This window comes from Apteryx rowi, unplaced genomic scaffold (assembly GCF_003343035.1).
Source record: "Apteryx rowi isolate R43461 unplaced genomic scaffold, aptRow1 scaffold_1, whole genome shotgun sequence".
In the NCBI taxonomy this organism is placed as follows: domain Eukaryota; kingdom Metazoa; phylum Chordata; class Aves; order Apterygiformes; family Apterygidae; genus Apteryx; species Apteryx rowi.
In genome coordinates, this window is record NW_020447196.1 from 11,254,930 (window position 1) to 11,282,898 (window position 27,969).

A 27,969-nucleotide genomic window follows, 5' to 3' on the forward strand; every position below is an offset into this window, starting at 1 on the left:
AGAAGGAAGGCACCCTGCAATACCTCCAGAGTGCAGGCGTAATGCCTGCCTGCTTGAATCCACTGTGAGCATTCACTTAAGCGTAATGAAAGTGTAGCTTACAATATAGCTGTGCAGAAATGAGGTCACGTAAATCGGAGGCAGTATTGTAGCTTTGCTTGCTTCTCATCTGTAGATCTGAAGTTCAAATCACAATTTTAAAGAGTAGTTTTCATTGGTAACCATTGCAAAACTACCATGTGATTCAGTACGTTGAAACCACACAAAGGTGACAAGTCTGGTTTTTGTTATCTTGGAAAAGTTGTATGTAGGCAGCTTGCTCGCTGCTTGAGTTCAGAATGTGATCCTGATCTTGCAAATGCCTCTTTCTGTTCCTTGTTGCCCCCATCTCTTTTCTCAACACTTATTTCTCTGTATAGCAAGTAATATCTTTTGCTGTGGTGTACCTAACCTCAGCTGGGCTATGGAGAAGTGTCTCCATGGCTTGGCAGAGCTTGACTTTGCGTTACTCTGAAAGGTGTAGTTTAGTCACCAGGAACTTTCAAAGCTTCCCCCCGCCCCTCCATTTGGAAATTTTAAATTGGAATGTATTAACTTAGATCATATGATATCCCCTTGACGCATTTCAGTTTTAAAGATTAGCAAATAGGAACTTTCTTTTGTGTCAGTTTAATAGTGATCTATGTTTTCTTGACAGGCTGTGTGGCCTCTTAAGGCTGCAGCTCAGGTGCGTCACTCGTTGCCCTCATTCTCCCATGCAGTCGGAGGGCAGAAGCATGTCCAGAGAGTTATAGTTCAGATGAAGACCCTGTCACAGAGGACAAGAGAAACAAAATTGCTGGCTTCTAGAGCGAATAGGAGCAGCTGAGAAGTATGACACTGAAGTAACATGAAAGAAACCATTTAATTTGGCTCAAAAAACTTGAGATGCAACACTCTGGGAATGTTTTATCTGCGCATTTTGTCCAAAAATGGTCCAACAAAATGTTTCAGTGCTTCCTGACATATTTTTCCCCACATATTTCAAAACTACAGAAATGCTTTGGTTTTGGCTGTCCCAGTATACCTCCTAAAACAGTAATACTGCTCACTGGAGGAAAAATTGCATTTCAATTTTTTAATAGAATATTCTAATTTATGCATAACAGGCCACAACAAACGGCATTAATATTAACAGAATTGGGTAGTTTTGTTTTATTTCTACTTTTTGAGGTCTTATTCATCTTCATGCTTGGTTGTGGGGGGAAAAACAGTTCAATATAATCTCTAATCCTAATTTAATTTTTGTTAGTTTCAAATGGTCTCCTGCTCCCCTGTCACTGCGCTTTAATGTTGACCTACCATAAAGATATTGACTTCATTGTTTATTCCATAGGCTTTCCACAGGCAGCAGGATTGGTATCCATTATTCAATAGGAATTTTCTTCCTGACAAAGTYTTCCCTTGATATTTTAACTAAAGTAAGACTTCTCAATATACTGATTTCTCTCTGTATTTATACTTATATTTAGTTAGCGATGGGTGTCTACTAAAGAGTTAAATAATTGTAGCTATTCAGACTTTAATGCATTGTCGCACTAAATTTCAGAATGAGTTAATATTGTGGAGGTGAAGGTTATAAAGCGCATTAGTCTCACTGTAGTCTCTCGATTGTAGCGCAATTCCCAGCAGAAACTTGAGCCTCAAACATGGTTGTGTACGTACTTGCACGCACTCCTCTCTGAAGCTGCTTGCTGTAAGCACATGGGCCACCTGCATTTTTGTAGCTGGCAGCTGAACGCTACTTACAGTGAAATGGATGCTTTTGTCTTTGTCAGGGCTGTGGAGGGAATTCATGCACACGTGCCCCTTTGAACTGTCCGATAATACTGGCAGCATCGGGGCTGTGGGATAAGGGAGCCGGAGTGGAAGCCAAAGCAGCAAACTGAGAAACCAAATCTAGGGCATAGGGAGGCAGCTAATGACAAGAAGCAAATTGCCAAGTAAAAAGGCACACAATTTAAATAAAAATAAATGTGATGGGATTCTGGCTGCATCGCAGATGAGACTTTGAAGAGGAACAGGTTTTCACCCTTGTAGGTTGGCAGGAGAATTCTCCATGGGCTAAGCTGACTAGAGCAAACTACAAAAAAGAAAAAATTACCCTCTTTAACAATTTTTGAGCATGGTAACAAAATGGACTATATTAGTGAAACAAAAGTTACGTGCCAAGAAACACTGATGTGGTTATTTTGGAAAGAAAAGCAAGCAGCCCATAACATTGACACGCTATTTAGTGGTGCTGAACATAAAAACTATCATGTGTGTAACACTCGTATAACATCTTCTGTGGGCTTCCCAAGCAAGCCTGAGATTTTTTGTCTCCCCCCTGCCCTCTTCTCTCTCAAGTCATCTCTGTTATGGCTGTGCTTCCCCCTCAAGCTACTTGTCTGGCTTTCACCAAGTTCTTCCTTTAGGTTCTTCACCTGTTGGCTCAAAAGAGATTGCAAATGCTTTCTTATTTTTCTACAGGAGAATAAATTATAGCAGCAATCTCATCTGTTTAGGAACTTTTCTACTACTATATGCCCGTTGCAAAAATCTACTGTGCCTGGCTTTCTGGATTCCAGTTACTTTTGAAAGAAAGTAGCAAAATGAGTGGTTTCACTGACATCTGACCAAACATTTTCTCATTCTCCATCTGCTCTATGTAATATTTGTTCCTGTTGCTACGTGGCCTTTATTTCTGTAGCCAGTGGACACAATAAGGGATTTCTAATTCTGTTGTTGGCAGAAGTGAACATAATCATCTCATTAGCATTATGGCTTTGTTTTTCAAAACTTCCATTGTCTCCTACAATGTAGCTCAGCTACTTCAAATATTTAAATCATGACCTGTGTGAGCTGGAAACGTATTATTGCTTTGAGTATAAACCTCTCTCAAGAGTTTGATCCTTCAATTTTGTATATTAACACTGATTTTATGAAAGTCACTAATGAAGCATTTGCTGTTGTCAAAGCACTAACAAGTGCAAAAGGAAAAAAGTAACATGTTAGTATACATGAGCTACTGGAAGAGCTGCATTTCATCATGCATAAAAGGCAATTCCAGTGGAAGGTGTGGACAGTGTGCTTGGTTTGCTTGTCACTTCAGTATTACATAAAGAACGTTCTGAGTGCTGGAGTTTGGTCATCATGCTTGGTGTTTGAGTATCTACATATAAGTACACCTGTTTAGCTTAAAAGTCTGAAACCCAGTATTGTGCTGCCTTTTTTTTTTTTTTTTGAGTATTGCATGATGTGCATGTTTTCTTCCTTCCTTCTTTTAACAAAAACTCCTGTCTTTAAGGGTGGTGCATGCAAAAGCAATACAATCATTGTCTTATATTATGTCCACACTGTAGGTTAGAGGAACTCTTGCTTTTAAGTCTAGTTTGTAACAGTGCAGGTGGTTGATTCAACATGCCGTTAAAAAAGAAGATTCTTCTGGACAGAAGTAGAAAACTGGATTAGCACAGGTTATTGCTTCATCTTAATCTATGTAAAATAACTGATAAGTGGAAAGGACAGAGATTTGATTAGTTGATGCATATACTTGTTTTCCTGTAAGCCCTTGTATTGGAGATTCTTCCTCAAAATAAACTTGTGGTCTTGCACTGTGTCACCGTGTGCCTGAGCTTGCTAGGGCAGCTTAGAAATAACTTTTTGACAGAAAGATAGTATCTTACTTTAAATCTCTGATGCTTATTCCTTTTAGATTCTAGTCTGTTCAGTCTTGTTCTCCTACACAACAGTATCTTTGCATGATAGAGAGAATTAGACTTCCAGCAAAAGATGAAAGCTCTAAAACTGGCCTTAGGGGCTACAATGAGATGACTTATGAGACTGCTACAGTTTTTTTTTTAACCGATATGCAGGGAGAGGGTGTAACGAGAAGCTGAAAAAAGGGCCTAGCTTTTCAGAGACTTCCAGGCTTTTGACATGATCCTTTCTCTCTTGCATGCTCAAAATCGTTACTGATCAACTCCTCAAGCAGCCAGTGTTTCTCAGCATTTATACAGTGCTCCTTCCTCAGGATGTCAGAGCACTTCAGAACCCCTACATGCTTTGCAGAGAGGCTTTGCGATTTACTTTAATCGAACTGTTTTGATTTTGCAGCTGGTGGACGTTGGGAGGTTAAGCGGCTTGCCAGGGTGCGTGGGCCGAGCTAGTCTCGGTAGTGCCGGCGAGGTGAAATCCTCCCTTGTGGATGGGAGTGTTGGCACTAGCTGGCACATCTAGGATCCCAACCCAAAGCCTGGCTATGCCATCTCCACCTTAATGGCAATACAAAATAAATAAAACAGGCCAAAGCATTCATAAACTAAAACTGGGCCTTAGCCTAATTTGCTGTGTGTTCTGGTTCACTTTGGCTCAGTTCCTAATCTTGTTTCTCATAAGAGAACTGACTGTGAATAGCTGTTTCTTAATAATGGAGTACTACTTTGCTGATTAATATTTGTCGGACACTCAGTCTAATTACAGCTTCTCTTTAGCTTCTTTAATTACAATAATCGGAAGTTCTACTTAAGCAAAATATTTCAGATGAGTTTAGTGATGGTTTTTCAAGTTGAATCTGTACGTGGGGCATAGCAGATGGCTATTGGGAGAGAGGAAAACAGTCCTTCCTGAACCCAAGATGCGTGTTTTTGAGTGATAAGATATATTAGTATTTTTGTTTCTGAATCAAAAGATTTAATGCCAAGGATTTACAGAAGCTAGGAACTCTGAAACCTCAGCCTGGGGAATAGCTGCAGTGAACACGATTAACTCTGGATAAAGGGGAGCTCTATGTCATGCAGTTGAGGATGTCAGTGTTTACTAGCTAATTGAAATTGGAGAGACAGAATCAAAAGCCTATGATTAGTTAGGCATGCCAATAAAATGTCTTTAAGGACTAGCCGCTACCATTTCAAATGAATGTGCAGTAGAACACAGAGTTGTTTTTCTCTGGAGAAAAATTATCCAATTTCATTGATACCATTTGTGTTAGAAAGCAAAAGGTGAAGTATGAAGGCAACATCTTTAAACTCTTTTGAAGCAATTAGTCTAACTAGTTTTTCTTTTTAGGATGCCCCATTTTAATACAGAGGTTAGATTACATTAATATTCACTGAATGTTTCTGTGGGAAGTATGGAAATACTTGCATAGAATTTCTGCTGTGTCTGGCAGTAAACGTAGGTATTTTGGCACACTCTTAATGACGGACACCAAGAAAATAAAGTGGAGGGCTCACTAATATGACTTCTCTGTCAGCTAGATTTCTCAATTCTCCATCTGAACACTTCCAGTGCTGTTTTTAAACATTTCCCCCTTAATTGCCTCTCCTCTCGCAGGGAAAGGCTTAAGAGCAGTGGATGTTCTTGACTGTTTAGCAAGATAATTCCCTTAATGGTGTGGGGAAAAAAATCAAAACAGGTTTTCCTTTACCAGTACTGCAAAAGTAGGAACGATGTTACCAAAGTGCAACCTGAATTTCCTACTTGTTGTACTAACTAATACCAATAACCTTGAACTGGGAGCTGTGGAACGTGCCTGTTTGTGCTGCAAGGAACTTAAACTTCTGCTTGAGATGAAGATGGATTAACCAAATGCTGTAGGGCTAAATCCTTCTTATTTTTCATAGAGTCATAAAACTGCTTTAGACTTTTTCTTCCTTGGAAAGTATTTACTTTTATTTACTTGGGAGAAAATGTGGCTTCTAAAATGCTCGTGCTTCATATTATGTAGTAAGACGTGAAAATTTGATTCTGAAAAAGGGTCTCTTACAGTATTTAAAAAGAGAAATTCTGATTCTGATTTTGCATAATGCCAATTTATTTTGAGGTGTAGTGCTTTATGCTTTCACCCTTGCAAACTGAAATTCTTGTGTAGGAGATGAAAGATTGTTAAAATATAAAATGTCTGTATAATTTAAACTGCCTCATACTATCCTATATTATYCCAGAATTCAGCCCCAAATGTGAAGCATTGATTAAAAAAAAAAAATCAAGCATTTGAATAATTTAAAATTGTTCAATACTGAACATGATCAGAACCCCAATCATTTTCAAAGAGAAGTACCTATAAAAAATTTGAAGCACTTGAATAATTTTAAATTGCTTTACACTGTGCAAGCACAGAACCCCAATCACTTCCAGACTGAAACACTTATGGAAAAAAATTGAAGTGCTCCAGTAATTTTAAATTGCTATGTACAATGAAAAGTGCCTTTAAATTATTGCATACTTGAATTTGTTCCTTAAGATTTCTTATTTTATGTACAAATTGAACAGCTTTACTTAATCAAAATACACAAAAAATTCTGAATTTATAAATGTGCAAACAAATTAACACYAGTTACAAATAGTAATGGTAGGATGTTCCATGATCAACTACATATACCCTAGAGTAGGAATTCCCAGTATTTTCATTATCATGTGTAGCTCGGATAAAATACAAGTAAATATGYATCTCTGAAAGCAAATAGCTTGAACACTGGAATTCTTCTTCAGCCTGTATCTATGACAAGAAATAGACTTCAGATGGCCCCAGATCTGGAACCGAAGGAGCCCCTGGCTAAAACAGAGTCCCYGTGGAAAGTTGACTGTCAACTGCGATGTGTGTCGAGAAGCTTTTCTGGTCTCGGTGTGGTGGAAAAGTCCATGCCGGGGAAAAAACAGTCTTAGAATGGCTAAAGAAGATAGGAAGGAAAAGCAAGGAAACGGCAATAAGCATATGTCCGTAGGAGAAAGCTTGTAAGAAAGGAGAAAACCTACAAGCTACGAAACAATTTCCTATTTTTTTTTACTATTATTTTCCAGAAAAGAGGATTATTATGTTGATGTATTGATTCTTTCTAGACAAACAGGACTGCATTACAGAAACATCTGATTCCATAGTCAGATTTATTAACTATGAAAATGCTAATGACTTGAATACTAATTGCCAGGTATAAAGCATACTGTGGTGTAAAATAATGGAAAATGTTGATTTATGGCAGCTGAGTGCCTGCTTCTCTGYGTGTTGTTAAAATCTTGCTTAGAAATGTGGCAATTAACATGAAAACATAGATGTATAGGGTCATAGATGACATGGAGCTTCCAAAGATATGTAGGTCCTTATGCCTCAGGATTGATGGCTGTTGCTTCCTGTAAAAAAAAAGAATTCACGTTTTCATGGGTTCACATAACTTATCCAGTATTTTCTATGGTGATTGGTTCTACAACCAACAAACAGCCCCTGAAAATTTTAACTATTAACTTCCMATATTTGCCAGTAGCATCATTCAGTGATGGTTGAAAGAAATTTCTGCTGTAAAGAAACAAAAACATTTATGGWTTCAATATGGTGTTACTAAGGTGTTTTCAAGTACTCATCCAATCTCATTCTCAACATGTCAAAAAGTTCTTTGACACATGGAGTCAATAGCTGTATCCTTTACAGAAAAGATTTCATTTGGCTTTTAAATGGCAAGCAATTATAAGAGATAGGGTTATAGACCAAGGTCTTAATTTCATATTATTTATGTTCTAATTAATTTACCAGACAGTGGGGTTTTTTGCTTTGTCTCCTAAGTGTTGATCTTTAATAGTTATCATGTACCTAGCAGTAATGGGTTTTATTTCTTTGGAAAGGTCATTCTGGATGTAACATTGTTGTTTACAGCTTACGGGCTCCCTTGTGTTGAGATTTTTGCTATATTGCGATGTGCTCAAAAATGTTCAACTACTTGCTGTCTTTCCCCGGGCGTGTTTTCTCTAAAGTYGGAAGAGTTGGTACAAGTTGTTTAATTTTTTTGACTGTATTCTTGCAATTCATTTAAAAAATGTTCCTCAGGTTAGTAGCCACCACTGCCAAAAAGACAACTTTTTTTTTTCTTCCCCTCACGCACACATATGGTAGCTGGTCTATCCATAATAGCTAACGCTCTTTACCAGGTGAAAAGACAACCACTTGAAAAATATAGCATTGAACAATAWTAAAATTATTTAAACAGATTTCTGTTTTAATCAGTTTTGGAATTGGATTCTCGGCTGAAATAAAAACATTAACTTATACTATGTTTCTTCTGCATCTATCAAATACTTGGTCACTGTTACAAACAATTTAAAGGTGTAGGGGTGTGTGCGTGTGTGTGTGTGTGTGTGTGTATATATATATATATTTTTCCCCTCAATTCCCTTTGAGCACCTCTTCTCCCTCACCCCCTGCCATGGTAGTTATTTAAAGGTTAATCAGTTATCTTTTATTAAAACTCTAGCTTCTTGCAGTTGTTCATCTGTCATCAGGATTAACGAGGGATAGTGATGCTTTATTTTGACAGGCATACATATGGGGGTAAAAGAGTGCAAAAGGGCTGCAATTAATTTACTGTAGTGTAATTATGTAGCTCAGCTCAATACGTTGATCTTCTATGATCTRTAGAAGTGTCCCTTAGCAAAGCTTGACCAGGCAAGTGAAAGCTAATCTACTTCCATTTTCCTYCCTAGAAACTCTATTCTGTGGCTTGAGATGATCATAAAGTAGACAATATGTGCAAGTGTGGTGCGCTGTCTAGGACAACTGGCTGCAATTCCAATGGCTGYGATCTCTACACCTAATGAAGACTTAAATTAACTCTTATGAGGGGCGGGCCAGCCATTTGTTCACTATACCATGTTTTAAAGTTTCTCTCTATCCTGCAAGCAAAAGTTAGCATGCAAATGAGCAGTCTCTGGTTTGTTTGTTTTTTATTTCATAGTATTTTGCGCTTTTCTGAGCTGAAAAGAAAAACTTTCTCTGAAAGAAATTACTTAAGTTTATCTTGCATCCTGAAATGATTCATGCTCCTAAGCTCATGTGACTGGAGTGGAAAAAACCTCCCCGATACACATACCCTATTCTTTATTTCCTGGAAATAGGACAGACATTTCTTCATCAAGGAGTCTGCTTTTCAGACAGTAAYTCCTCTTTTCTGAGGATTTATCATGCCCTGGCTAAAGAATATTCTATAAAGCAACTTTATGCACCAGTGTCCCTAAGAAGGGCCTTATCTATTAAAGCTTGCTCTTCCAAATTGAGAGGCTGTGGTCGTGGGCATAATGAAGCCTGGAAGAGAACTCACGTTGGCTTCRGTGCAAGCTGGAGCGAGCGAATGGTGACTCCGCAGAGGTACTGATGTAACCTGGAAGCATACTTCTGTCCCAGTTCCATGATTGAGACCTACCGTTTACATTTTTCGATGGTACTCCAGTACCTAATGTTGCAGAAACGCATAGGYAGTTAGCATGCCTAACTCATTTTCAGTTTTAGTTTTCCACTGCGAAAGACAGATGTGCAATGTTATGCAAAGTTCAGTTTTGTGGTGTAGTAATAATTGCTTTATTTTATAACATTGTGGAGTATAAAGAAAACGATAGATGGAAGGTTGTACCTTTTTTGATAATGATCACACTGTTGGGAAATTAAACATATATCATATTCCGTATAGTTTCAAGACATCCTATCTGAAAACCATTCTCTGCTGTAAGAAATATGACTTTAATTTTTTTTTTCTAATGGCTTTTGCCACATCAGTATTTTCATGTGTGGAATAATGACTTTGCCCCATGCAACTACATGTGAAGGGCTATAAATATGTTTAAAAAGTTCTGAATATATTTAGATCCATACTTTCATTCATCTAAGTGTTTCATGAAGTCATTACAGCTGGAAAACAGGATTAACCTGCTTAGTTCACTAGGTGATAAATAACTAAAATGTTTGGTATAAACAGATCTTCAAACTGGTTATTGTTGTAAAGCAGTTTAGGTCTGGGTAATTCCATCTCTTGCAGTATAACCAGAACAGGCCTTTGACTTTCAATGTTTCTTCTTTATGCCTCTTTCGCTGGTACAGTAGTGCTATTGAATGGCTCATTTGGGTTATTCTGTGCCCTGTAAAATGAATTTATTATGCAGCTTCTCTAAATAGGCTAACCAGTTGTAATCTCATTCCAGTGGTATGTGTTTCAGGAAAACATGATTACTTTTTTCATAATGGCTAAAAATAAACAAAAAATAACCTTGGGGTTCAACCCATCCTTTGCCTGAGGAATCTTGCTTGTTAAATGGTGCAATTAATCATGATGGGTGCGTATTTACTTGGTAAATAGTTGAGTAATTTAAAATATTACTCATTTCAAGCAAGAGTTAACACATTTTGGCCCTCTGTTATTAGTCACTAAAATATCTAATGAATAGGGATGGCTATTGTCTAGATTAAAGCATGGACGGTGCACAGTGTCTACGTAAACGAAACAGTAAGTTGATGCTGTGCTCTGAGCCATGTGAACCCAAGTCATCTTGAGCCTGGAAACCATCTTCTCCCAGCAAATCCTGAGTATCAACTGCAAAGCTCCACTGAGAGGCCAGGTTGAGCTTGGGCTTGGCACTGTAAGATGGGTCTGTTGCTTGCAAGCAGAGCTGCTTCTTGCTGGTCAAAAGGATATGGATGCAAGCCTTCATGCACTGCTAAACCTGTGTTTTTGTTTCATAAAGATTAATCCTGACCCTGTTTGCAAAAGCTGCTTAACACTGTTGTAGCTGAACGAAGCAGTACTACGTTGCTGTCAAATTTTTCAGCTGTGTGTGTGTATTAGTTTCATAATGATTGGGATCCGCTTGGGTGGTGATTTTTTTYCCCCTTTTTTAAAAGGGAAGCAGGATGTTAGGAAGCATTAGGTAACATTGTTCTGGTTTAAGGAAATAACATCACTTATCAGGCCCTGGAGAGCAGTCATCTGGATTTTTTCATGCACGTTGCACATATGCAAATGATGCGTATGTGGTGCAGGCATGATGAGAGGTCTCTAAGATGGCCGAAGGGACGGGTTCTGTAGGACTAGAGTAACAGAGCTTGGTCTGTTTAGCCTAGGAAATTGCAGGCTGAGAGAGGAGAAGGGTTCAAGTTAGGAGACAAACTTGTACAGGAATAAATGGCTATAAATTGATCATGAGCAGATTTATTCTGGAAGTTATGAAAAGGTCATCAATATGAAGCTCCAGAACTGTGGCATGCAGGAGGAATTACTTTTGATCAGGATCAAGTAATCTTCATCAGGAGACTATATGTTATGCCTGCTTGTGACAGCTGAAGAGTAGATTTTGACCAAGGTAGTTCTTTTCAGGCCTATATTAGGTTTTTATAGGCTCCTGTAACAAAGCATGCTTTAGCTAAGCTAGCTGAAGTTCTGATGCATGGAAAGTGTGATAGTAAGAGTTTCAGTGTAAGAAAATACTCGGGGACCTGGTGAATTTAGTATGCCTGCAGTAACACTTGTGCAGCCCTTGCCTGGACTACCTTGCTCAGTGATCTCTGGCTTCTGAGCAAGCCGGATGTGTTTGCAGTATCAAGATATGTTCAGGGACAGTTTGCTTGCATCTCAAAAGTGGTATAATAAGGTGTGTTATTTCTCTGAGGTCAATGGGGCAAAACGATTAAATGATATATCTTTGAGTGCTAGGGATTTCTCAGCAGCTTTTTTTACCCAAGCATAACAGCATGCTGGCACCTTCCTTCTAGCCCTGGTACCTCTGCTGCGTGCTGCTTTTTTGCAGTGTAGATGAAGTCTTTGCCTGCTCTGTTTGAACGCAAGGCTAGCCCAGGTAAGTCAATGTATTCTGCAGGCATAACCTCTGATCAGTAATGTCATAACCTCAGATGCCAGCCTTAGGCAAGTGTTTCTCGATTATACTTGGATATCTCTCCAAGGCCTTGGTTATTTTGGGCTGCTGAAGTCATATTGACTTTTGTAGAAGCTGTCCGATGCCTGATACTACTGAACGTGACCCTCCTTATTTAAAAGCTCAATTTTAGGGTGGTGTTTCATTACAACTTAACCAGATTAAGTGCAGGCTGTGGTGGTCTTGCACCCACTCACATTTTCCCAACTACAGTGTTTTCTGGGGACTAGCTTTCATACAGCTACCTGGTGACTCGATTCAGCGAGCAGATGTGACTGGAAAGAGTGGGAAAAGTGMTTGCCTTTCAGACAGAGCAGCTCCTGGGGAGCGGAAGCAGCACAACCCTACCTTCGGATGAAGGTGCTATGGAACTGCTCTCATATTTTCTTTCCCATATTATCATTCTTGACCTTAAACAGTGTGGACTCCAGAGTCACTTAGGGGTCTACATGGACCCTGAGACCATATTAACCACCTGATCATGCCTCTTCCAGAACTTGAATTTGAGAAGTGAAGTACCTGTCCAAATGTACATGCTGGCAAATCACTCCTCAAAATTAATGAGATTTCCAGCATTATGGAAGATGCACGCTTTTACTGAATGCATGATAAAACTCTTATAATAAACATACATTATTTTTGCGAGCACTTTGTGGAAGTTCCCTGTGCTAGATAGTCTTGTGAAAGTTTGTCATATTTTGCTTCCAGTTAATGGCAGCCTAGCACAGTTGTACTGCCTTGTGACAAGAGAACTGAATTCATTTGAGCCAATAAAGTCATTCTAATTTGCATTTTCATAACCCACCCTTCAGTATCCCAAGTGTGATGCTCATATTTAGGAAAGAACTAGGCAGTAAATGGATATGTAGGCCCTTTAAAAGGATATTTATCATCCCTGAAGAATCTCGGTGCCAGATCTTAATAGCATTTCTTACAAAAATGACTTGAATTCACTATCAGATTGTGAGGTAGAGCTGCAGAGGTTCAGAATAATTTTTTCTGAACCCCTTTCCTGATGAAGAGAGGTTGAATCCTAAAACACTGAAAACTTTCCCTCCAAAATGAAAATATTGAACAAATAGTTCTGCCAAATCATAGCACACTAGAAATCAAAGCATTTGCAGAGGAGCTGTATTTTATTTAACTTAATCACTTTCAGTGATAAATAATTCAAAATACCTTTATGCAATGCTAAAATACCTTTGCATAACTTATCCTCCGATTGGCATAATTAGCAAGCTTTTAAATTTTTTGTGTCAATTGATGTTAAAAAAATACAGAAGACAAGCAGAACTTTGTCCAGTCTGTTTGTGATTTGATGAAACAAGTGCCTTAGGACCTGCTGACTCTAATTAGAGTCTGCAGAATGCAAAATGAGAACCTCACATGTAAGTGTTCTTGTTATTCTGTTTAAGCATCCCTCTGTTAATTTCTTTTAAATAACTCCTTGATTTAAATATTGAGCAAAATCCTGAAATCAATAAAAAGTTCTTATTGACTTCAGTGAAGGTAGGATTTCATCACTTCCCTGCAAGTCAGCGCGACTGTGCTGCTTTATTGCTTATGTTTTTTTCTTTTATATTGGCTCCCTCCCTAGCCATTCTCTGGATCTAGTTTTGCAGCACCTGAAGATAGAAAAGACTTTAAGATTCAGAGTTCTCAATCTGCATGATAAAAATACTTTGTCATGTGCAATTTAATTCAGTCTTGGAAGTTCTCATTATTCTGATTGCTTTCTCTTCTCAGTTTTCAGCTCTTAAGATCACAGTATTTTATATGAAAATCTCAAGTTTTCATATGCAAAAAGCAAATTTCTAGTCCTCATGTTTTCAAAGAAAAGCTCGGAAGCATAAATTCTTATATATACTTCCAAATAAATGAGTCAAAAGAATAATAATAAGTTCCCCCCAAMTAACACTTTAGGAAAAGAAAATCTCATTGCTCAGGAAGAGATTCATGATTTTTGAGCTTTCAGAATTATCAGTCTTATTCATTAAAACTGTGTGTCATAGCTATTTTGACTCTTCTTTAGTGGGGTTTTAGGTTGATTTCTTTGCATTTAAAATTACTCTCATGAAGTTAAAGGTAGAATGTGGTCTTACAGAATACGATGCACGATGAAATGAGATTTGTGTGCATTTTGTGCGTGTAAAATTCCTACCTGGGCAGATGGTTTTCACAAGTATCTGCACCATTTACATCTCTGTTGGAAGAGTCTTTCGCACCATGAGAACAGTGCAAGACCCAATTAATGTTCTGCAGCTTGTATGTTTACGATAGTAGAAAACAGGTCCAATACAAATAGGGCTGATACGTAAGAGAGTGTTTACAGTAAAAGCGGGGTGAGAAAATCATGTCCACAGTGAGGATGTGGCCAGTCCGAATGGAGTTGCTTCGGGCACTGGGTCTGGAGGAGTCGTAAGGGACACAAAGATTTTGTAATTCTGTGGAAGGTTATTTTAGAGACCAGCTTTCTGTTGACAGCAGAGAGGAGCAGGTAGAGGAGCCCTGGTTTTGAGATGAGATGTACTTTAACATCAGGACTTTTTTAATTTCCCCTGTGCTGTGGCATGAAACTGTTGTCCTCTTCTGCTTTCCGATCCATGTTCTGTGTGAGCTGCTTTCAGTGCAAATGTTGAGGTTGCTCAAGGTCACCAGCATGTGTGCGCTGTTTTATTAACTTAATAAATAAATAAAAATAAAGTGTTTCACTGGCTTAATACCTCTTTGGGAGCGTAGCTCTAGCCCAGTGACCGAACTTGCATGGCAGCTATCTGAACTAGTGACACTTCTCTATAGCTACCAGTAATAGAATTCAGAAAGACAAATTGTCAGGATATTAAAAATGATTCTTCACTCTGTGTGGCTGGAAAGCAGTAGGTGATGGGAGACTTTGATTCTGCTTGTGAGGGGAGAGGGCATCTTTAGCATTCCTTGGCTTGCTTTCCGCAGACTCCCAGCCCTTCAGGTTTACGTGAGCAAATGATGTTTGCTGCGTAATTGTCATATTCTTTCAATAATGCGTTTTTTTTCCTTAAGTGGTGGGCGAATGATCATCTTCTCGTTACTCAGTATAAATATTTCACAGATCCACTTAAAATATATGTATAATCTGAATTCTACAAGTATGACACTTTAAGCGTTATTTTCCATGTATTTAGTTGCTTTATTTCTTAAGGCAGCTAACCCTTTWATTATATCCAAAAATAGGAAATCTACATGGTGGTTAAATCCAGAGTGTATTTTGCTTTGAACAACAGTCTTTACCTTCAACGCAAATCTCTGCTTGGCCTTTTTTTTCTCCAAGATTACTTTTCAAGATTTTTTTTTTTCCTAAAGTGAAGAACCTCAACAGAAATTGTTTTAACGAGATAGATATCTGGTTCAATAGGAGAAGTTTCTTTGAGAAAAATAAATTACAAGAAGGATTGTGCTTCTAAAAGATAATTAAAAACTCTCAGTGTGGTGACAGATTTGACATCTTGKCTAACATCTTGAAAAGAAGAAAGTGTCTGGAACTGCACAACCAGAATAAAACATCCTGTTTCGCGGCGAGGCCAAGCCTGTGTCCTGTAATTATTTTGCCAAGAACAGAGGTCCCTGTCTGTCTGCTGCATCCTTATTATGTGAGGCTTCTGCGCCAGACTTTCACAAGTCAACTCGTGGCCTATTTAGATTGCCCAGATCTCAAAGTCAACTCATACCGTCAGAAATCGGATGAAGCAGACACATCTCCTTCTCGGAAAGTACTGACACAGCCGACGTCCAAAGCAGGCTTTTTATTTATAGCTCTGTAAGGCAAGAGTTTCAACTCTTGGATGCCAGGAGCCGGGATATCCGAACATGATTTGCCTCTTACTTGCTGTACTAATCCTTTAGGGGAAGAGTTATGTTTGTAGTTAAATCTCAGCTTGACAGAGTAATTCAGCATACCTTGTTTGGGCTGTTTTAGTGGTGTGGGCTGGTTACATAACTCTTCTTGCGTTGTTGGCTGAATCTYGAGATGGAAGGCATTTTCGTGCTGCCGTGATTGCATGTTTGTGCATATTTGTTCAGTAACCCCGTGAGTCAGGACGGTGTGTGCTTTAAAGACGCGCCCATGCACACAGAAAGCGTGTGTGGAAAATGCACGTCTGTCACTGCTGCATGCGTGTGACCATTTAAATGCATGTCAGGCTTTCACAATCAGTACTCGAGTTTTATGCATAATTTTGAGGGCAGGCACAYGTTTAAGCTTAGATGGATTCACCTGTGTTTTTAGGAGCAGTGTTATGCCCTATGTTTTTATTAAGCGTAAGCAGATCATGTGTGAACTGAGAACTTAACCCTCAGAGTTACTATTTGCGACCTCTGTATTGGCTTGCCTGTATCAAAAGTGAAACTGCTACATAAAAACTATGGTGAGCAAGATTTGAAGGGGAAGTGTTGAAGTGATGGATATTTTCTTTTATGAACATGGAGCATGATGTTTTGTTAATGAGCGCTGAGCCCAAAGCCAGTATCGTTCCCAGAAGCCCACATGATTGAATGAGTGGATGTTAAAAGTCCATTTTCTTTGTTTCCTCAGGTTCTGCTGCTTGCATTTGCAGAAGATTTAGAATGCATCCCTGGATTCCAGCAAAAGGTTTTTTATGTTGAACAACCATCTGAATTCACAGAAGACCAGCCAGTTCTGAACTGTATGTTATTTTCATATATTATTCTGCAAAAACAGAATGAACTATTGCTCATGTGTTCATATCACTCCCACCATTTATCAAAAAGGTTCTCTTTTTAAGTACATAGAGTGCTGAATATGGTCATGATTCTGTCTGGGTTCCCCTGCCATAATCCTATATTTATACAGACTTTGATCTGTTCCATGTATTAGAAATGGCAAAATACTATGTATAAATATTCAGGACAATATGAATATTGTGAAAACTCAGAATCATCCACTCTTTAAAAGTAACTTTCCTCTGAAATTTTAATTCCTTCTTATTCTCTTGGAAATCAGTGCTTGAGTATCAACATTTCTCTTTTAATTTGTCCCTACAACTCAAGTTTAAATATATTCTAGAAGCTTGAYTCTAAGTCTATGCAGGTCCAAGTCTTTCCCTAAAATTCAGAGGAGTTTGGATCAAGTCTGATCATCAGTGAMAAAAAATTGTTACTACCTGTGGTGTACAAATGGAATACTCCGTAGTTTTCCAACGGCCAGGTGTTGCCTAACAATGCAAGCTGTATGCCCAAAGCATTAAACTAAAAGGTGGAATTTTGGAGACTTGACTCTCTTCAATCCTGGTGTTAGTTCATTCAAGTAGATCAGTGAGCAAGTGTTACAATTRCTTATTCAGTTCCATGGGTTTGGGATTTCAGGACTGCCAACCCAATATAGTACCTTATCCAATGGTCAATAATTTTAAAGAATTTTTTTAAAAGGTAGTTAATGATGCTATTCCCATAATCTCCAAACCCAACAGCATACATATTACTATACATACATATTCATATTACTAATAGTTCCTTTGTTTAGGCTTGGTTGCTTGCTGTTGAACTGGGAATGGTGCTAGATATGTGACATGAGATGCTAGTGCTGGTATCTAGTAAAGTAGTTGATTTGATAATGCAGTGTAGAGTAATGGTCTGGTGAAACCAGGAAATACAAAAGAATGTAATTCATTAGTTGCATACATTTTCCATCTCAGTTACCTCCTTAAGATACTATTATTACATACTGATATAGTTGCTCTGTTATGCATGTTTGGATGAAGGTCTAATATATGTGCACACTGGTTTTAAAATAGCACTAAACTTTCAAAGTGAAATATAATTATTTGTCTGAATCTGTTGGAATGATTATCTGAGATTAAAGTCCTTTAGCCTTTAACAGGTGCTAAAATAAACTCCTAGGATCACTTCCCCCCTCACCCCCAAGCATTTAGATGGGTTATTTAGGAGCCAGAGTTGCATCTTCAGAGGAAACTTAAATTGTAAGTAATTGCTACTGACTGGGATGTAAGTTCATTATTCAGCTTGGAAGACAGAACTCAAACTTCTAATTTCTTTATGCAATTTTGATTTTTTTGAAGTATCTTTTTCTTTATTTAGAGAGTTGATGACCATGACTTGAATGAATTTAAATTCATACATGAATTTAAATACATATTGTTAAAAGTAGGAATTCACAGAACACAAAGTGTAATAGGTCTCCAACACTGTGTGCTTAAATTAAATCTATGCAAAGAAAAGCAATATTCACAAATTTATTCAAAAATAACCTTTGTCTTCTCTTTGACTTCCTCTGAATACATTGATGCTGTGGTGTGTCTAGCCRGATCTTCTGCTGATTTGCGCTCGTTCTGCTGAACGATGGAAAGGACAAGCTGGTTAAGCCAGAGTTGCCTGGGCTGCTGTGTGGCGACCCAGCAAATTGCACTGKTGTGAAGCTAGCCCAATAATTAAGATGCTATCATTAATATGAGGAGGAGGAAAGAACAGGAGGAGATTTGGAAACATCTTAAAACCATCTTGGGAATTAAATTATTTTAATAAGCAGGCACTAAATTGGCCTAATATGTAATGTTCAACAAAGGCAGACTGTCATTGCATGATTTAATTCAATCACTCCTAAATAGTATGTCCTTCATGCGGCAGTATTAAACCTCTGCATAGCTTCTTCATTCTAGCTGTCAACAGAATTGATATTTTTAATTGTCTGTTTGAATACACTTTGCATGCTGTTGCATCTTTTTATACCCATTACCCAAGAGCAGTGTAATTTAGCAGTTGTATTGCAATGTGAGGTTTACTGTGGCTCTCTAAATTAATAGAGCGAATATGCAAAGCAGGTCTATAGTGGTGATTGCTTTTGTAGTCCTCAATAAGCCAAGGAGCTCCTTAATTTTCTTCTGAAGTGTTGGAAAACAGCCTTTTTTATCTTTCAATTTAGGCAAGGGCCTACTGTAAACTTCATTGACAGTATCTCCCTAGTAATTAAATACAGGTTATAGTTTTTTCTTATGTATTTATGACTCTTAAATGTGCCTGTGTTAATTATATTTTACATTCACTGGTGGGAAGAGGGAGAGGAGCTCAGACTGAGGGTACAGAATTCTCTTCTCTGTTCTTTCACTGGAGTGAAGGAAAAAGTTATTTCACATATTCAGAAGACCTTTAAACAATTTTGACGTAATGTAAAAAGAAACCAGATTACAGAATGCAGGAAAACCACTGCAGCTCTTAAAATACTAAGAAACCTCCTAGAAGACAAGGAAAATAGTATGTATTTTGCATAAGAATATACACAAGATGAACCAAATATAAAATGTAATGGGGGAGAGCAACTTGTAGTAATGAGATAAGTACAGCTGGGAAAGAAGACAAAGGATCATAGTAGAGATAATGTAAGTGAATTCAATCCAGACTTTTACAGTAGCTGATAAATTGAGGGGAAAAAATATGTTGGGATAAAATGAAGGGTAAGAATAAGAATCGCTGAAAATCTTAGAAACATGGTGGATAAATTACAGGAGACTGCTCCAATTAGACTAGTGTGGGTAACTTGCTCTGGATGGATTTCTGGTTTTTTGTTTGTTTGACAGTTCTGAAAGTAAAAATAGGATTTTTTTGAAAACCTTCAAGAAAAATACCAAAACATTTCAATGAATTGGAAACTGGAAAAAGGTCTTGTTAAATGCCTGATTTGAGCTACTTTAAAATGTATGAAAACAAAACTGCCTGTAAATGGAAAAAAGTGTTTAATTTTGATTTTTTTTAAAAAACCAAAAATCACAAACTTTGTTTGTAGAACAACTACCTGCAATAGAAATATTTTCACAAAGGATTTCCATTTCTCAGTTTAAGGGGGGAGGAAGGAGGAAAGGTGTAGTATTTTGTGCTATTCTTCTCAGTAAGCATTTTCTGATGCCATACCTCCGTGTTCATCAGTATTGCATCTGTTTTCTTTTCTGTTATCTGGTAATACACATTTGATCTAGATCAGATGTGAATGCATGGCTATATATTTTTTTTTTTGATAGAAGAAATGCATTATGCCAGCTCTAGGAGGAAAAACAGGAAAGCTTTTCTGGAACAAAGTCTGCCAAGACAAATTTTTCTGCAGAAATTGGACCTAGTACTAGGTGGCCTGAAACAGGACTTGGCAGCCTGAGGAGTGGTGCCCTGAATTTTCTTAGAAATGCCTTTAAGAAGGCACAGAATTTCCAAATTCTCCTGACATTTAAAGGTGTGGGTTTTTTATTTATTTTTTAAGTCTTCATAGGTTGAGAAGTCTTTAGAGATATGAGAGTAGACAGCTGTAGTACAAGTTTAGGAGCTACAGAAACTATTCCTAGTACCTTTTACACCCTGAAAGAGAAGAGGGGGAGATATGTAAGAACTGAGAAGCTGTGTAAGATATGTTGTGTTAGTTTGCCTTATCTTTTGAAGTAGAACATAGGGTTTCTATGTTTAGAAACGTAAGCTTCTCCCAAAGCYGGTTGTAGCACTATTTGCCTCTTCTGGGAGGTAGGATAAAGAATACAAGACCGTAAGCTGTTTCTGAATGTTGCATACCCTTCTTCCCATTAGTTTCACTGGGATCCTGTTGCTATTTCTTAGCTTTTATCTCATATGCTCAGATTGAACTGCTTTTTATTGATTTTTCATTGCATCTTGCTTAACAGTAACCTCCAGCCTTACTTGGACCACTTTATTTTCCTGGTTTTGTATTCAGTACATTTTCTTGTGGACTCTTTTGTGATTAGACCCCAACTCCTTTCCCTTCTTATCCTTTGTGTCTTCCATTCCTGCCTCTCCATTTTGTTTCTATTTTTTCCTATCAGAAAAACACCTTTTTGTGACTTCTCATAAAATATTGCTTCTAACCGTTTTTGCAGCCCAAATTCAAGGGAATAATTGTATTTCAGAGTCCCTGGCATAATGGAGATTAAGATCCACCCCCCCCCCCAAAAAAAAAAAAAAAAAACCCAAAAACCAAAAAACCTCTTCAGCTAGTCAGAACTTTGACAAAAGTGACTAATTCATACAATAATTTTTGAAGGGTAGTCTCAAAATTATAATTAAAAAAAAATTTTTTTTTGCTTGACCAAATTCTCATTTTCATGATACTAGAGAATTTTCCTAATAATTATATTACTTAAAAATCTTGGAGAAAACAGCTAATGTAATGCTGAAGTGCCATTATTTATATTTAATTGCAACAGATGGTTTTTATAAGGCTTGCATGCTGCTAATCTGTACAGTGACGCTCTTGTCCACTGTCACGAGCGCCCCTCCATCTCCCACAAAGCAGGGCTTGCGTTCCAGCTTAGTTCCAAACTCTGTACAGCTAATGCTGCGTGTTCAGCCAATTGTCTGTAGGTAATCCAGACGTCACGYTTCCAGATTGCTAATTTGTGGCCATTTCTAAAATGCCAGAGGCTGGAACAGCAGASATCAAGTGTAAGGTCTCGGTTGTGACCCTGCTCAAAGGGGCATGGTGCTCCTACTTGTGGTCTGCCCAATCCCTTTTCCTTGGTGCAATTTTATTAAAGCAAGATGCTCCCTTGATATAGTGGGGGAGGATTCATGGAGCTCTAATCTGTCCGGAAGTACTAGAAACTCTGTCCTGATAAATACTCCTTTAACAGGCAATGCCGTGACTAGATCTTTTTTTCCCCCCTTGTACAGTTTTTAGTTCATACCTAGGATAGACAAGATCACATAGGCAAGATTGTTATGCTGTTGATAAGGTGATAAGTGACAACATTTAATTATGGGTTTTATGCCTTTTGGAAACATTTGGGGCCATCGAACACTTCGCCTTCAAGCGAGCTTACCTTTGCCTGGGCTGACAGGTCACTGGTAGCGATGATGCTCTGGCCTGCCAGACTGATAGAAAGTTCCTAATCAGGCCCATCAAATGTGGAAATGTAACTGTGTTACATTAATCATGTTTATACTTAACATACATGAGTCTTGGCTTTTTGGGTATTTTTAATTGACAGTAAATCAAATAGTACACTTGAAAAATTGAGGCAATTAACATAAAGGCATTGGGTGACGTGTTGCGCATACTAAAATGGAGAATACATTGCCAGTGATTTAAATGTCAAAACAAAAGCAGTTTTGACCCTTACTTGAAAAGCTTTAATTTGGATGTTAATTAATGGCTGACCTCTTCTGTCTCTTACGTGATAGATTGCATGTTTCAGAGCCTGGGCTGCTTCAAGATCAGGGCTTTGTCTGTTCRTATCTGAGTACATTTTCATTTTGTGGATTTTAACAGGCTTTTCTATTCAACCACACTGAAAATCTTTGTTTACCCATATGATGGGAAATATATTAGTCCGCTTATCATTAATGCGTGCAGGTAGCTTTGTTGTTGTTCAGCAAAGCTGTAGCTTTCAGCAAGATTGCATTTGTTTGAACTGTGTAATGCCTGTAGAAGTGAAGATCAGCGGAGACCATTCCTGCTATTGCAGCATCATGTGTGTACATACATCATAGCGCTGATCACACTCCTCATCAAGCACTTCCTACTGATTCTCGGATAAATAGATGAGAGCCATGCGAGATTTGTGATTTATCAAACCTACTCTTCCCACTGATTACCATGCCGCTTGATTGTACAGATGGTCTCTTACTGTGAATGTTTCATGCTATTGATATTACTGCTGTTACGCTTGACTATTTACTCTGAATGATGCATGTAGTTATCGGGCACTTAATTCATCTCCGCCAACTCCACCTTTCCTGCAGGTTGTGTAGAGCCAATGGGCAGTGTAATTCAATACACCGGAATGCACCAGATGCTATTTTAACACAAGGATTATACCTCAGCGTTGATTCTTTGTGCTGAATATTGCAGGTTTTAGGTAATTAGAGCTAAAGGTGATAGCTGTAGCTTGCAAAAGGGCATGTTCAAGTGAAGTATGATTTTTGGTTTAATTTAATGCAGAGAAAACTGTCTAGACTTGTGTAAAATAGCTAGATAATTATGGAATTTTCAGTTAACTGGCGTGCATGTATCTGTAGTGCATCCCCATTGAAACATAGTTGTGGTTATTCAAAATAAAGATGTTTTTAACAGATTTTGAATTTTACAAGAACCTATCTTAAAATTACTTTTCTTTCCCATAAATGGCTCAGTATGTTGAAGAGTTTACTTATTTAGAAAATGTTGAAAAATATGGCTTGGTTCCTATGCTGAGCATGCCGTATCAGGTTCTGCAGAAATAAGTCTGTCAGCCTATCCACCTGGATAGTTGAATGATTTTTGAACTCCAAAATATATCTTAATGTGCACATACCCACGCTTAAAACTTGGATATCAGAGCTTGAGTTCTGACCATTGGATGCATGACTAAGACCAGATTTAGAGAGGGAAAGATATTTATCTGTGTATGTATTGCTAATACATATTGTGACTGTAAGTAATGTAGAATACCTCAGATGCATCTCTGAATAGATATAACAGAATATCATATTGTATGTTAAACTCCTTTCACATATGATTAAAGCAAAACAAAATGGAATGATGGTTGTTGAGTGCCAGGTGGTTGGACAAGTTTGCCTTCCAAGCAGTGCATGTCAGCTTATTATAAAGACTTGAGGGGAAATGAGTTTGTGTATACATTAAACTTAAATGACTTTTTTTTAAAAAAAATGAGGTAGCCTTAACTGAACAATATGACAATATGAAAGAATTAGTCTTTGAAAAGCAGCTTCAGGTTTAAGTCAAAATCTCAAAGGGATGTAGTCACAAATCCCCCCTGCCCAAAGACAGCTCTTGTAAAGCAGTGGAGGGAAAGCCATATGTAACAGTGAAATCTACTTATGTCATTAACAGGTTTGTATAATCATTCCAAGGCTGAGAAAATCAAAACCTAAAACCAGAAAGTTTCTTGTCTATTTTGTTGAGAAAAGCCATGCAATCACGGTAAAAAAGAGCGATCTTTAACTGGGACAGTGCATGCTGTTAACTGTGTGGTTCTGAATGTAAGATGGAAGAGTAGCAGATTACTTGGTTTGAGATTAGATTGGTTCCTGGAGGCTTTCCAGGAACCATCATGAGTTATAGATATAATACTTTTTTGAAATATGTTGAGGCTTTGGTTGGTTGAAGCGTGCCAGCTGTTGCTCTAATAGTCTAAATCAATGACCAACTGCTTGGCATTAGCGGGATGCATCAGCTGCTCAGTGCAATGAAAACCCTCTGTTATAATGTCCCCAGGTGCTTTAATGGAAGACTCTTCTGTTCATTTCTAGTTGGCACTTCCAAATCAAAAATCAGATTAAGTTATTATGCCCAAACTGATTGACGACATAGGCCAAGAGGCAGCCTCGTTCCCTGTGGGTACATGAACACGTTAGGCCAGAAATCTTTGTCCTTTAGGAAAATATATATAACTTAGAGTGGGACAAACTCAGCAAGCAGACGGTCTGACACAAATTGCTCGTGGTTAACGAGATTTAAAAGGGTTATTGAGGAAATGAGAGGCAGGGACATACGTCTTCTGGCCCTGCTTTGGAGCTGGCGTTGTGCTGTTGCCTCTTGGGCAGTAGCCTGTTCTTGTCGGGTGGGAGGCTGCTCTTGGTGTCTCGTGAGCAGGTGGAGACACGTGACCTGCTTCATCCTGAGACCTTCTTACCCTTCTGCAGTATGGAGTTTTATATTTTCACAGGCCATATTTCTGACAGATCTTTTAATTTGAGGATCTTAAAGTGGCACCATTTGAAGGAATCAGGGATAGCTAACCTTTTCCATTTTGTTTCAAAGTGCAATATGGACATTTAGTGTGAATTAGTGGAAGTATGAGAGGTTAAATCTTTCTTTAAACAGAGGATCTCATTTAAGTTAATGATATCTTAAAGCATGCAAGTGTTCTTGAAAATAATTGTAGATGTAACTCACAATCATTTAACTTTTAAAGATTTCTCTCTGTTAATCCAAATCAAATTATGACCATAATCACATTAAAAAAGTTATGTTTCAGCTCAGCTCAGTTTTTCTTTCCCTTTGCTTATTTAAAGCAGCCRTTTCTAGGCAGGACAATCTGTATCGGCTGTTGTCCGCATTAACATATGCGTTTCCCTCTATGTAGCTTTTTTGTGGCACATGATCTATATCTTTCTTTGGTAGTAAGTAACATAGGCAATAAATTCATGAAGTCTTTTTGAAATTTATTAAATTGAGTGCTTTGTATTAGCTGCAGGCAAGTGTTCTGATTTTGTCCCTTGTCTCAGTTCAGCTCATCCACCTGAACTTCTCCTCTAGAGAAGAGAAAGAGGAGGTAATTTTCATGGATTGGTTCTGAAAGCCCTCGTCATCGTGGAATGATTTTTGAATATCTGTATGCCTTTTACCTACTGCTGCTTATGGGGCAGACAAGTGCAGCTGTAGCTGTTGGAGTAAGCGCATGTCACGTGATGCAAATATTAACTAAAATGTTTGTGCAACTATTTTAAATCCCTGAAGAAAATGTCAACTCTGGTAGGATCTGCTGAAAGAAAAAAATGACTTCAGAAAGCCTGACTGAAAGCCATTATTTTTTAATAAAAATCTGGAACTTCTTTAAAAGCAAATAAACCAACCAAGGAAGAGCGCAGGGAAGGCCTTAAAAGATCATGCCTATGGCAACCTGGATGCTGCTCTTTAGACTAGGCTGGTTTATACAGGAGCCACACGGAGATGTCAGCCCAGTGGCACTGTCGGAACGTGAAGCTGGCAACTTAGCCTTGGCCTCTTTAGAAAAACGTCAGCTTTGACTAGCTGTATACAGCGCCAGAGTCACAAATATGAATGCACTTTGGGTTCTTTCTGGCTAAAATAGCCCATAAGTTGTGACATGGCAATAGTATATTACAGGATGAATAAAAACAAAGTTCTGTCATTGTAGAAAGGTGGTTAAGAATGCAATACAGGGCTTCAATTTTCTTCCATGTCATTCAAAGCATAGTTCAATCCATTTTAGCTGCTTTTTGTGAAACTAAATTGAAGCTGTAGACATAATGCTTTCAATGAGTTGTTTTGCTTTTTTTTATGTCCAATAATAAAAATCAAATTTGAAGATGTTTGAGTGCTAAGGTTAGAAGTTGCTCTTGCATGGTCTAGCATGCTCCTGTTTTCTTATTGCCTATGTTACTTTCATTTTACTGTTTTTGACAGGTGAAATGTTAACTGCCCAAATCTATCCTTTAATTAAATTCCTTATTTTATGCTTTACAACGTTATATTATGGATAGCTACTGTTAGTAAGGTGCACCTGTTTCTGTGGCGCACAATGCAATGTGCCAGATATACTGGGGAAGGCGGGGAAGAGAAAGAACAAACAAGAACGTGTATTAATTTCCTAGAGTGGAACATTTCAAGGCTCCAACTCTTGCTGTGCCTGAGAGGTGGGAAATGAGGCTAAGGGCTTGCAGACCTGCTTAAGGTTAGGAGTTGTCCTGCAGAGCCGTTGCGTGCACGGGGTGGTATGTCTGTGCAGCTCTGGGGATGGCTCGATTCCCAGGATGGGCGCTCAGCTTTTGGGGAGAGGGTCCCTCTGCCATCTCCTTGTTGAGGAAGGGCGGGTGAATGCTCATGGTGCGTCATCCGGCCTGGGGAAGGAGAGGAACTGGTGCTCAGCCATGTCCCTGTCTACCACAGTGTCCTCATGCCGGAAGCCCAGGCAGTCCTGAACGAGGCGGAAGGGGGTTTCCTTGGTTCCTTTGTGTGACTTTGTGCTCAAACATAATGTCCAATGCAAATAAATGGTGTAGAGCGCGGGGAGGCAGCTATTAGGGAGTTCCCTGACTACAATCCTTGGGYGCTTGTGGTGGCTGCAAAGATAGCCGGTGAGCTCAGTTGCCTGAGAGTCCAGGTTTGGTTGTGTTGTTGATGGTCTTTTTTTTCTGTTGTTGTTTTTTAATCTTAGCTTTTCTAGGCAAAACTAATATTCAGCTTAGCTTGCATCTGTAGAGGAACAACTTAAATGTTACCATGGAAGAAAATAAGAAACAACCATTTTTACAATATTTTTCTACAAAACAGTATTTTGGGAGCTGTACAGCGTGATATGTGACCAAAGCTTGCTTCGTTTGAATTCTTGGAGGGGAAAAAAAAAAAAATTGTGTCACAGGAAGTTATCTAAAGCCGTCTTTAATAATGGAGCTGATTAGTTCCCTCTTCTGACGAACAAGAAGGTGAAATGTTCAAAAGTTCTGTAAGATTTGGCCTTTCTTATGAGAAATGTCTGAGAGATGTTATGCAGGTAAGTGGATGTTTTTTGGCACAATAGAACAGGAGTTTCTGGCGATTATAAATCAAAATAAGAAACTTTAATAAAAATTAGATTATTACTTCTGGCACTTTTATTCTTTGAGACATTCTGTCTTTTAATAGCTTCTCCGCTAAAGATAGGGGAAGYTGAAATATAGAAGCTTTAACACTTRCATAATAAATTTATTAATCTTATTGCCTCTGGAAATAGTAGTCATTGACTACTTACTACTGTTTTCATATGTCAGCATCATTTCCCAGAATTATATGATACTAACTACAGTTAGCACTGCCAATTAATTGAAATGAAATTACTTGTACGGTGAGCAAGTGCTGGACCCATGTGGCTTAACCCTTTCTGGYACCATAGCTATGCTTTAGATCCTGATTTACCAAGGTGTTTAAGCAGGAACTTAATTCTGTCCATCCTCTATCTAGAAGTTCAGCTCCACTTTGGTGTAACCACATGCTTAAATCCTATTAGCTTCAGGAGAAGTTTTGCTTATGTAAAATKTTTGTCCTTTAAGAGAGGCTTGGCGTTGACAGAATTGTAAGGTGACCGTTACCTATTTGGTTATTTGGCAAAGGAGAAGGCATGCACAAGCTTCCTGCTGAGTGTTTTCCATGCTGAAGCAGGTGATCTTGAGTAGCTGTGCTCAGGACCATGCCTACAGTGCAAGGTCCAGTTTCCACACATGGGTCCTGCTTCAGGTAAAGTTTGTTCTTTTTCATGCGTGAGCTCGCGTGCCAGAACTTGCTCTTCCTGGCTGTAAGTTGGACTGGCTTTGGGGAACTGAGCAAACAAATCTAGACCTACTGGTTGCTTTTTATGTAAATCTCTTAATGATGTCCTTGAGCATACYGAAGCCCTGGATGTAGGGGTGAGCTCTCGGAAGAGGCGGGGAGGGTGGGTGGTGCACCCCGCCACCCACGTCGGGGTGGCAGAGCCAGGCTGGGGCGAGGAGGGTGACGGGCGCAGGGCGGCCACGGCGGCTGCCTGGGGACAGCGCCGCTTGCCA

At 38.5% G+C, this 27,969-nt stretch overlaps 1 protein-coding gene across 1 annotated transcript in view; it reads left to right on the forward strand.

Annotated features, from left to right (window-relative positions):
• Positions 1-27,969, forward strand: part of CDH13 (cadherin 13) — a 488,994-nt gene that overhangs the window by 77,804 nt on the left and 383,221 nt on the right. Inside the window, exon 2 of the mRNA XM_026059344.1 lies at positions 16,271-16,382. Within this exon, the coding sequence (XP_025915129.1) occupies positions 16,271-16,382 (112 nt within the window). The remainder of the gene's footprint in view (positions 1-16,270; positions 16,383-27,969) is intronic.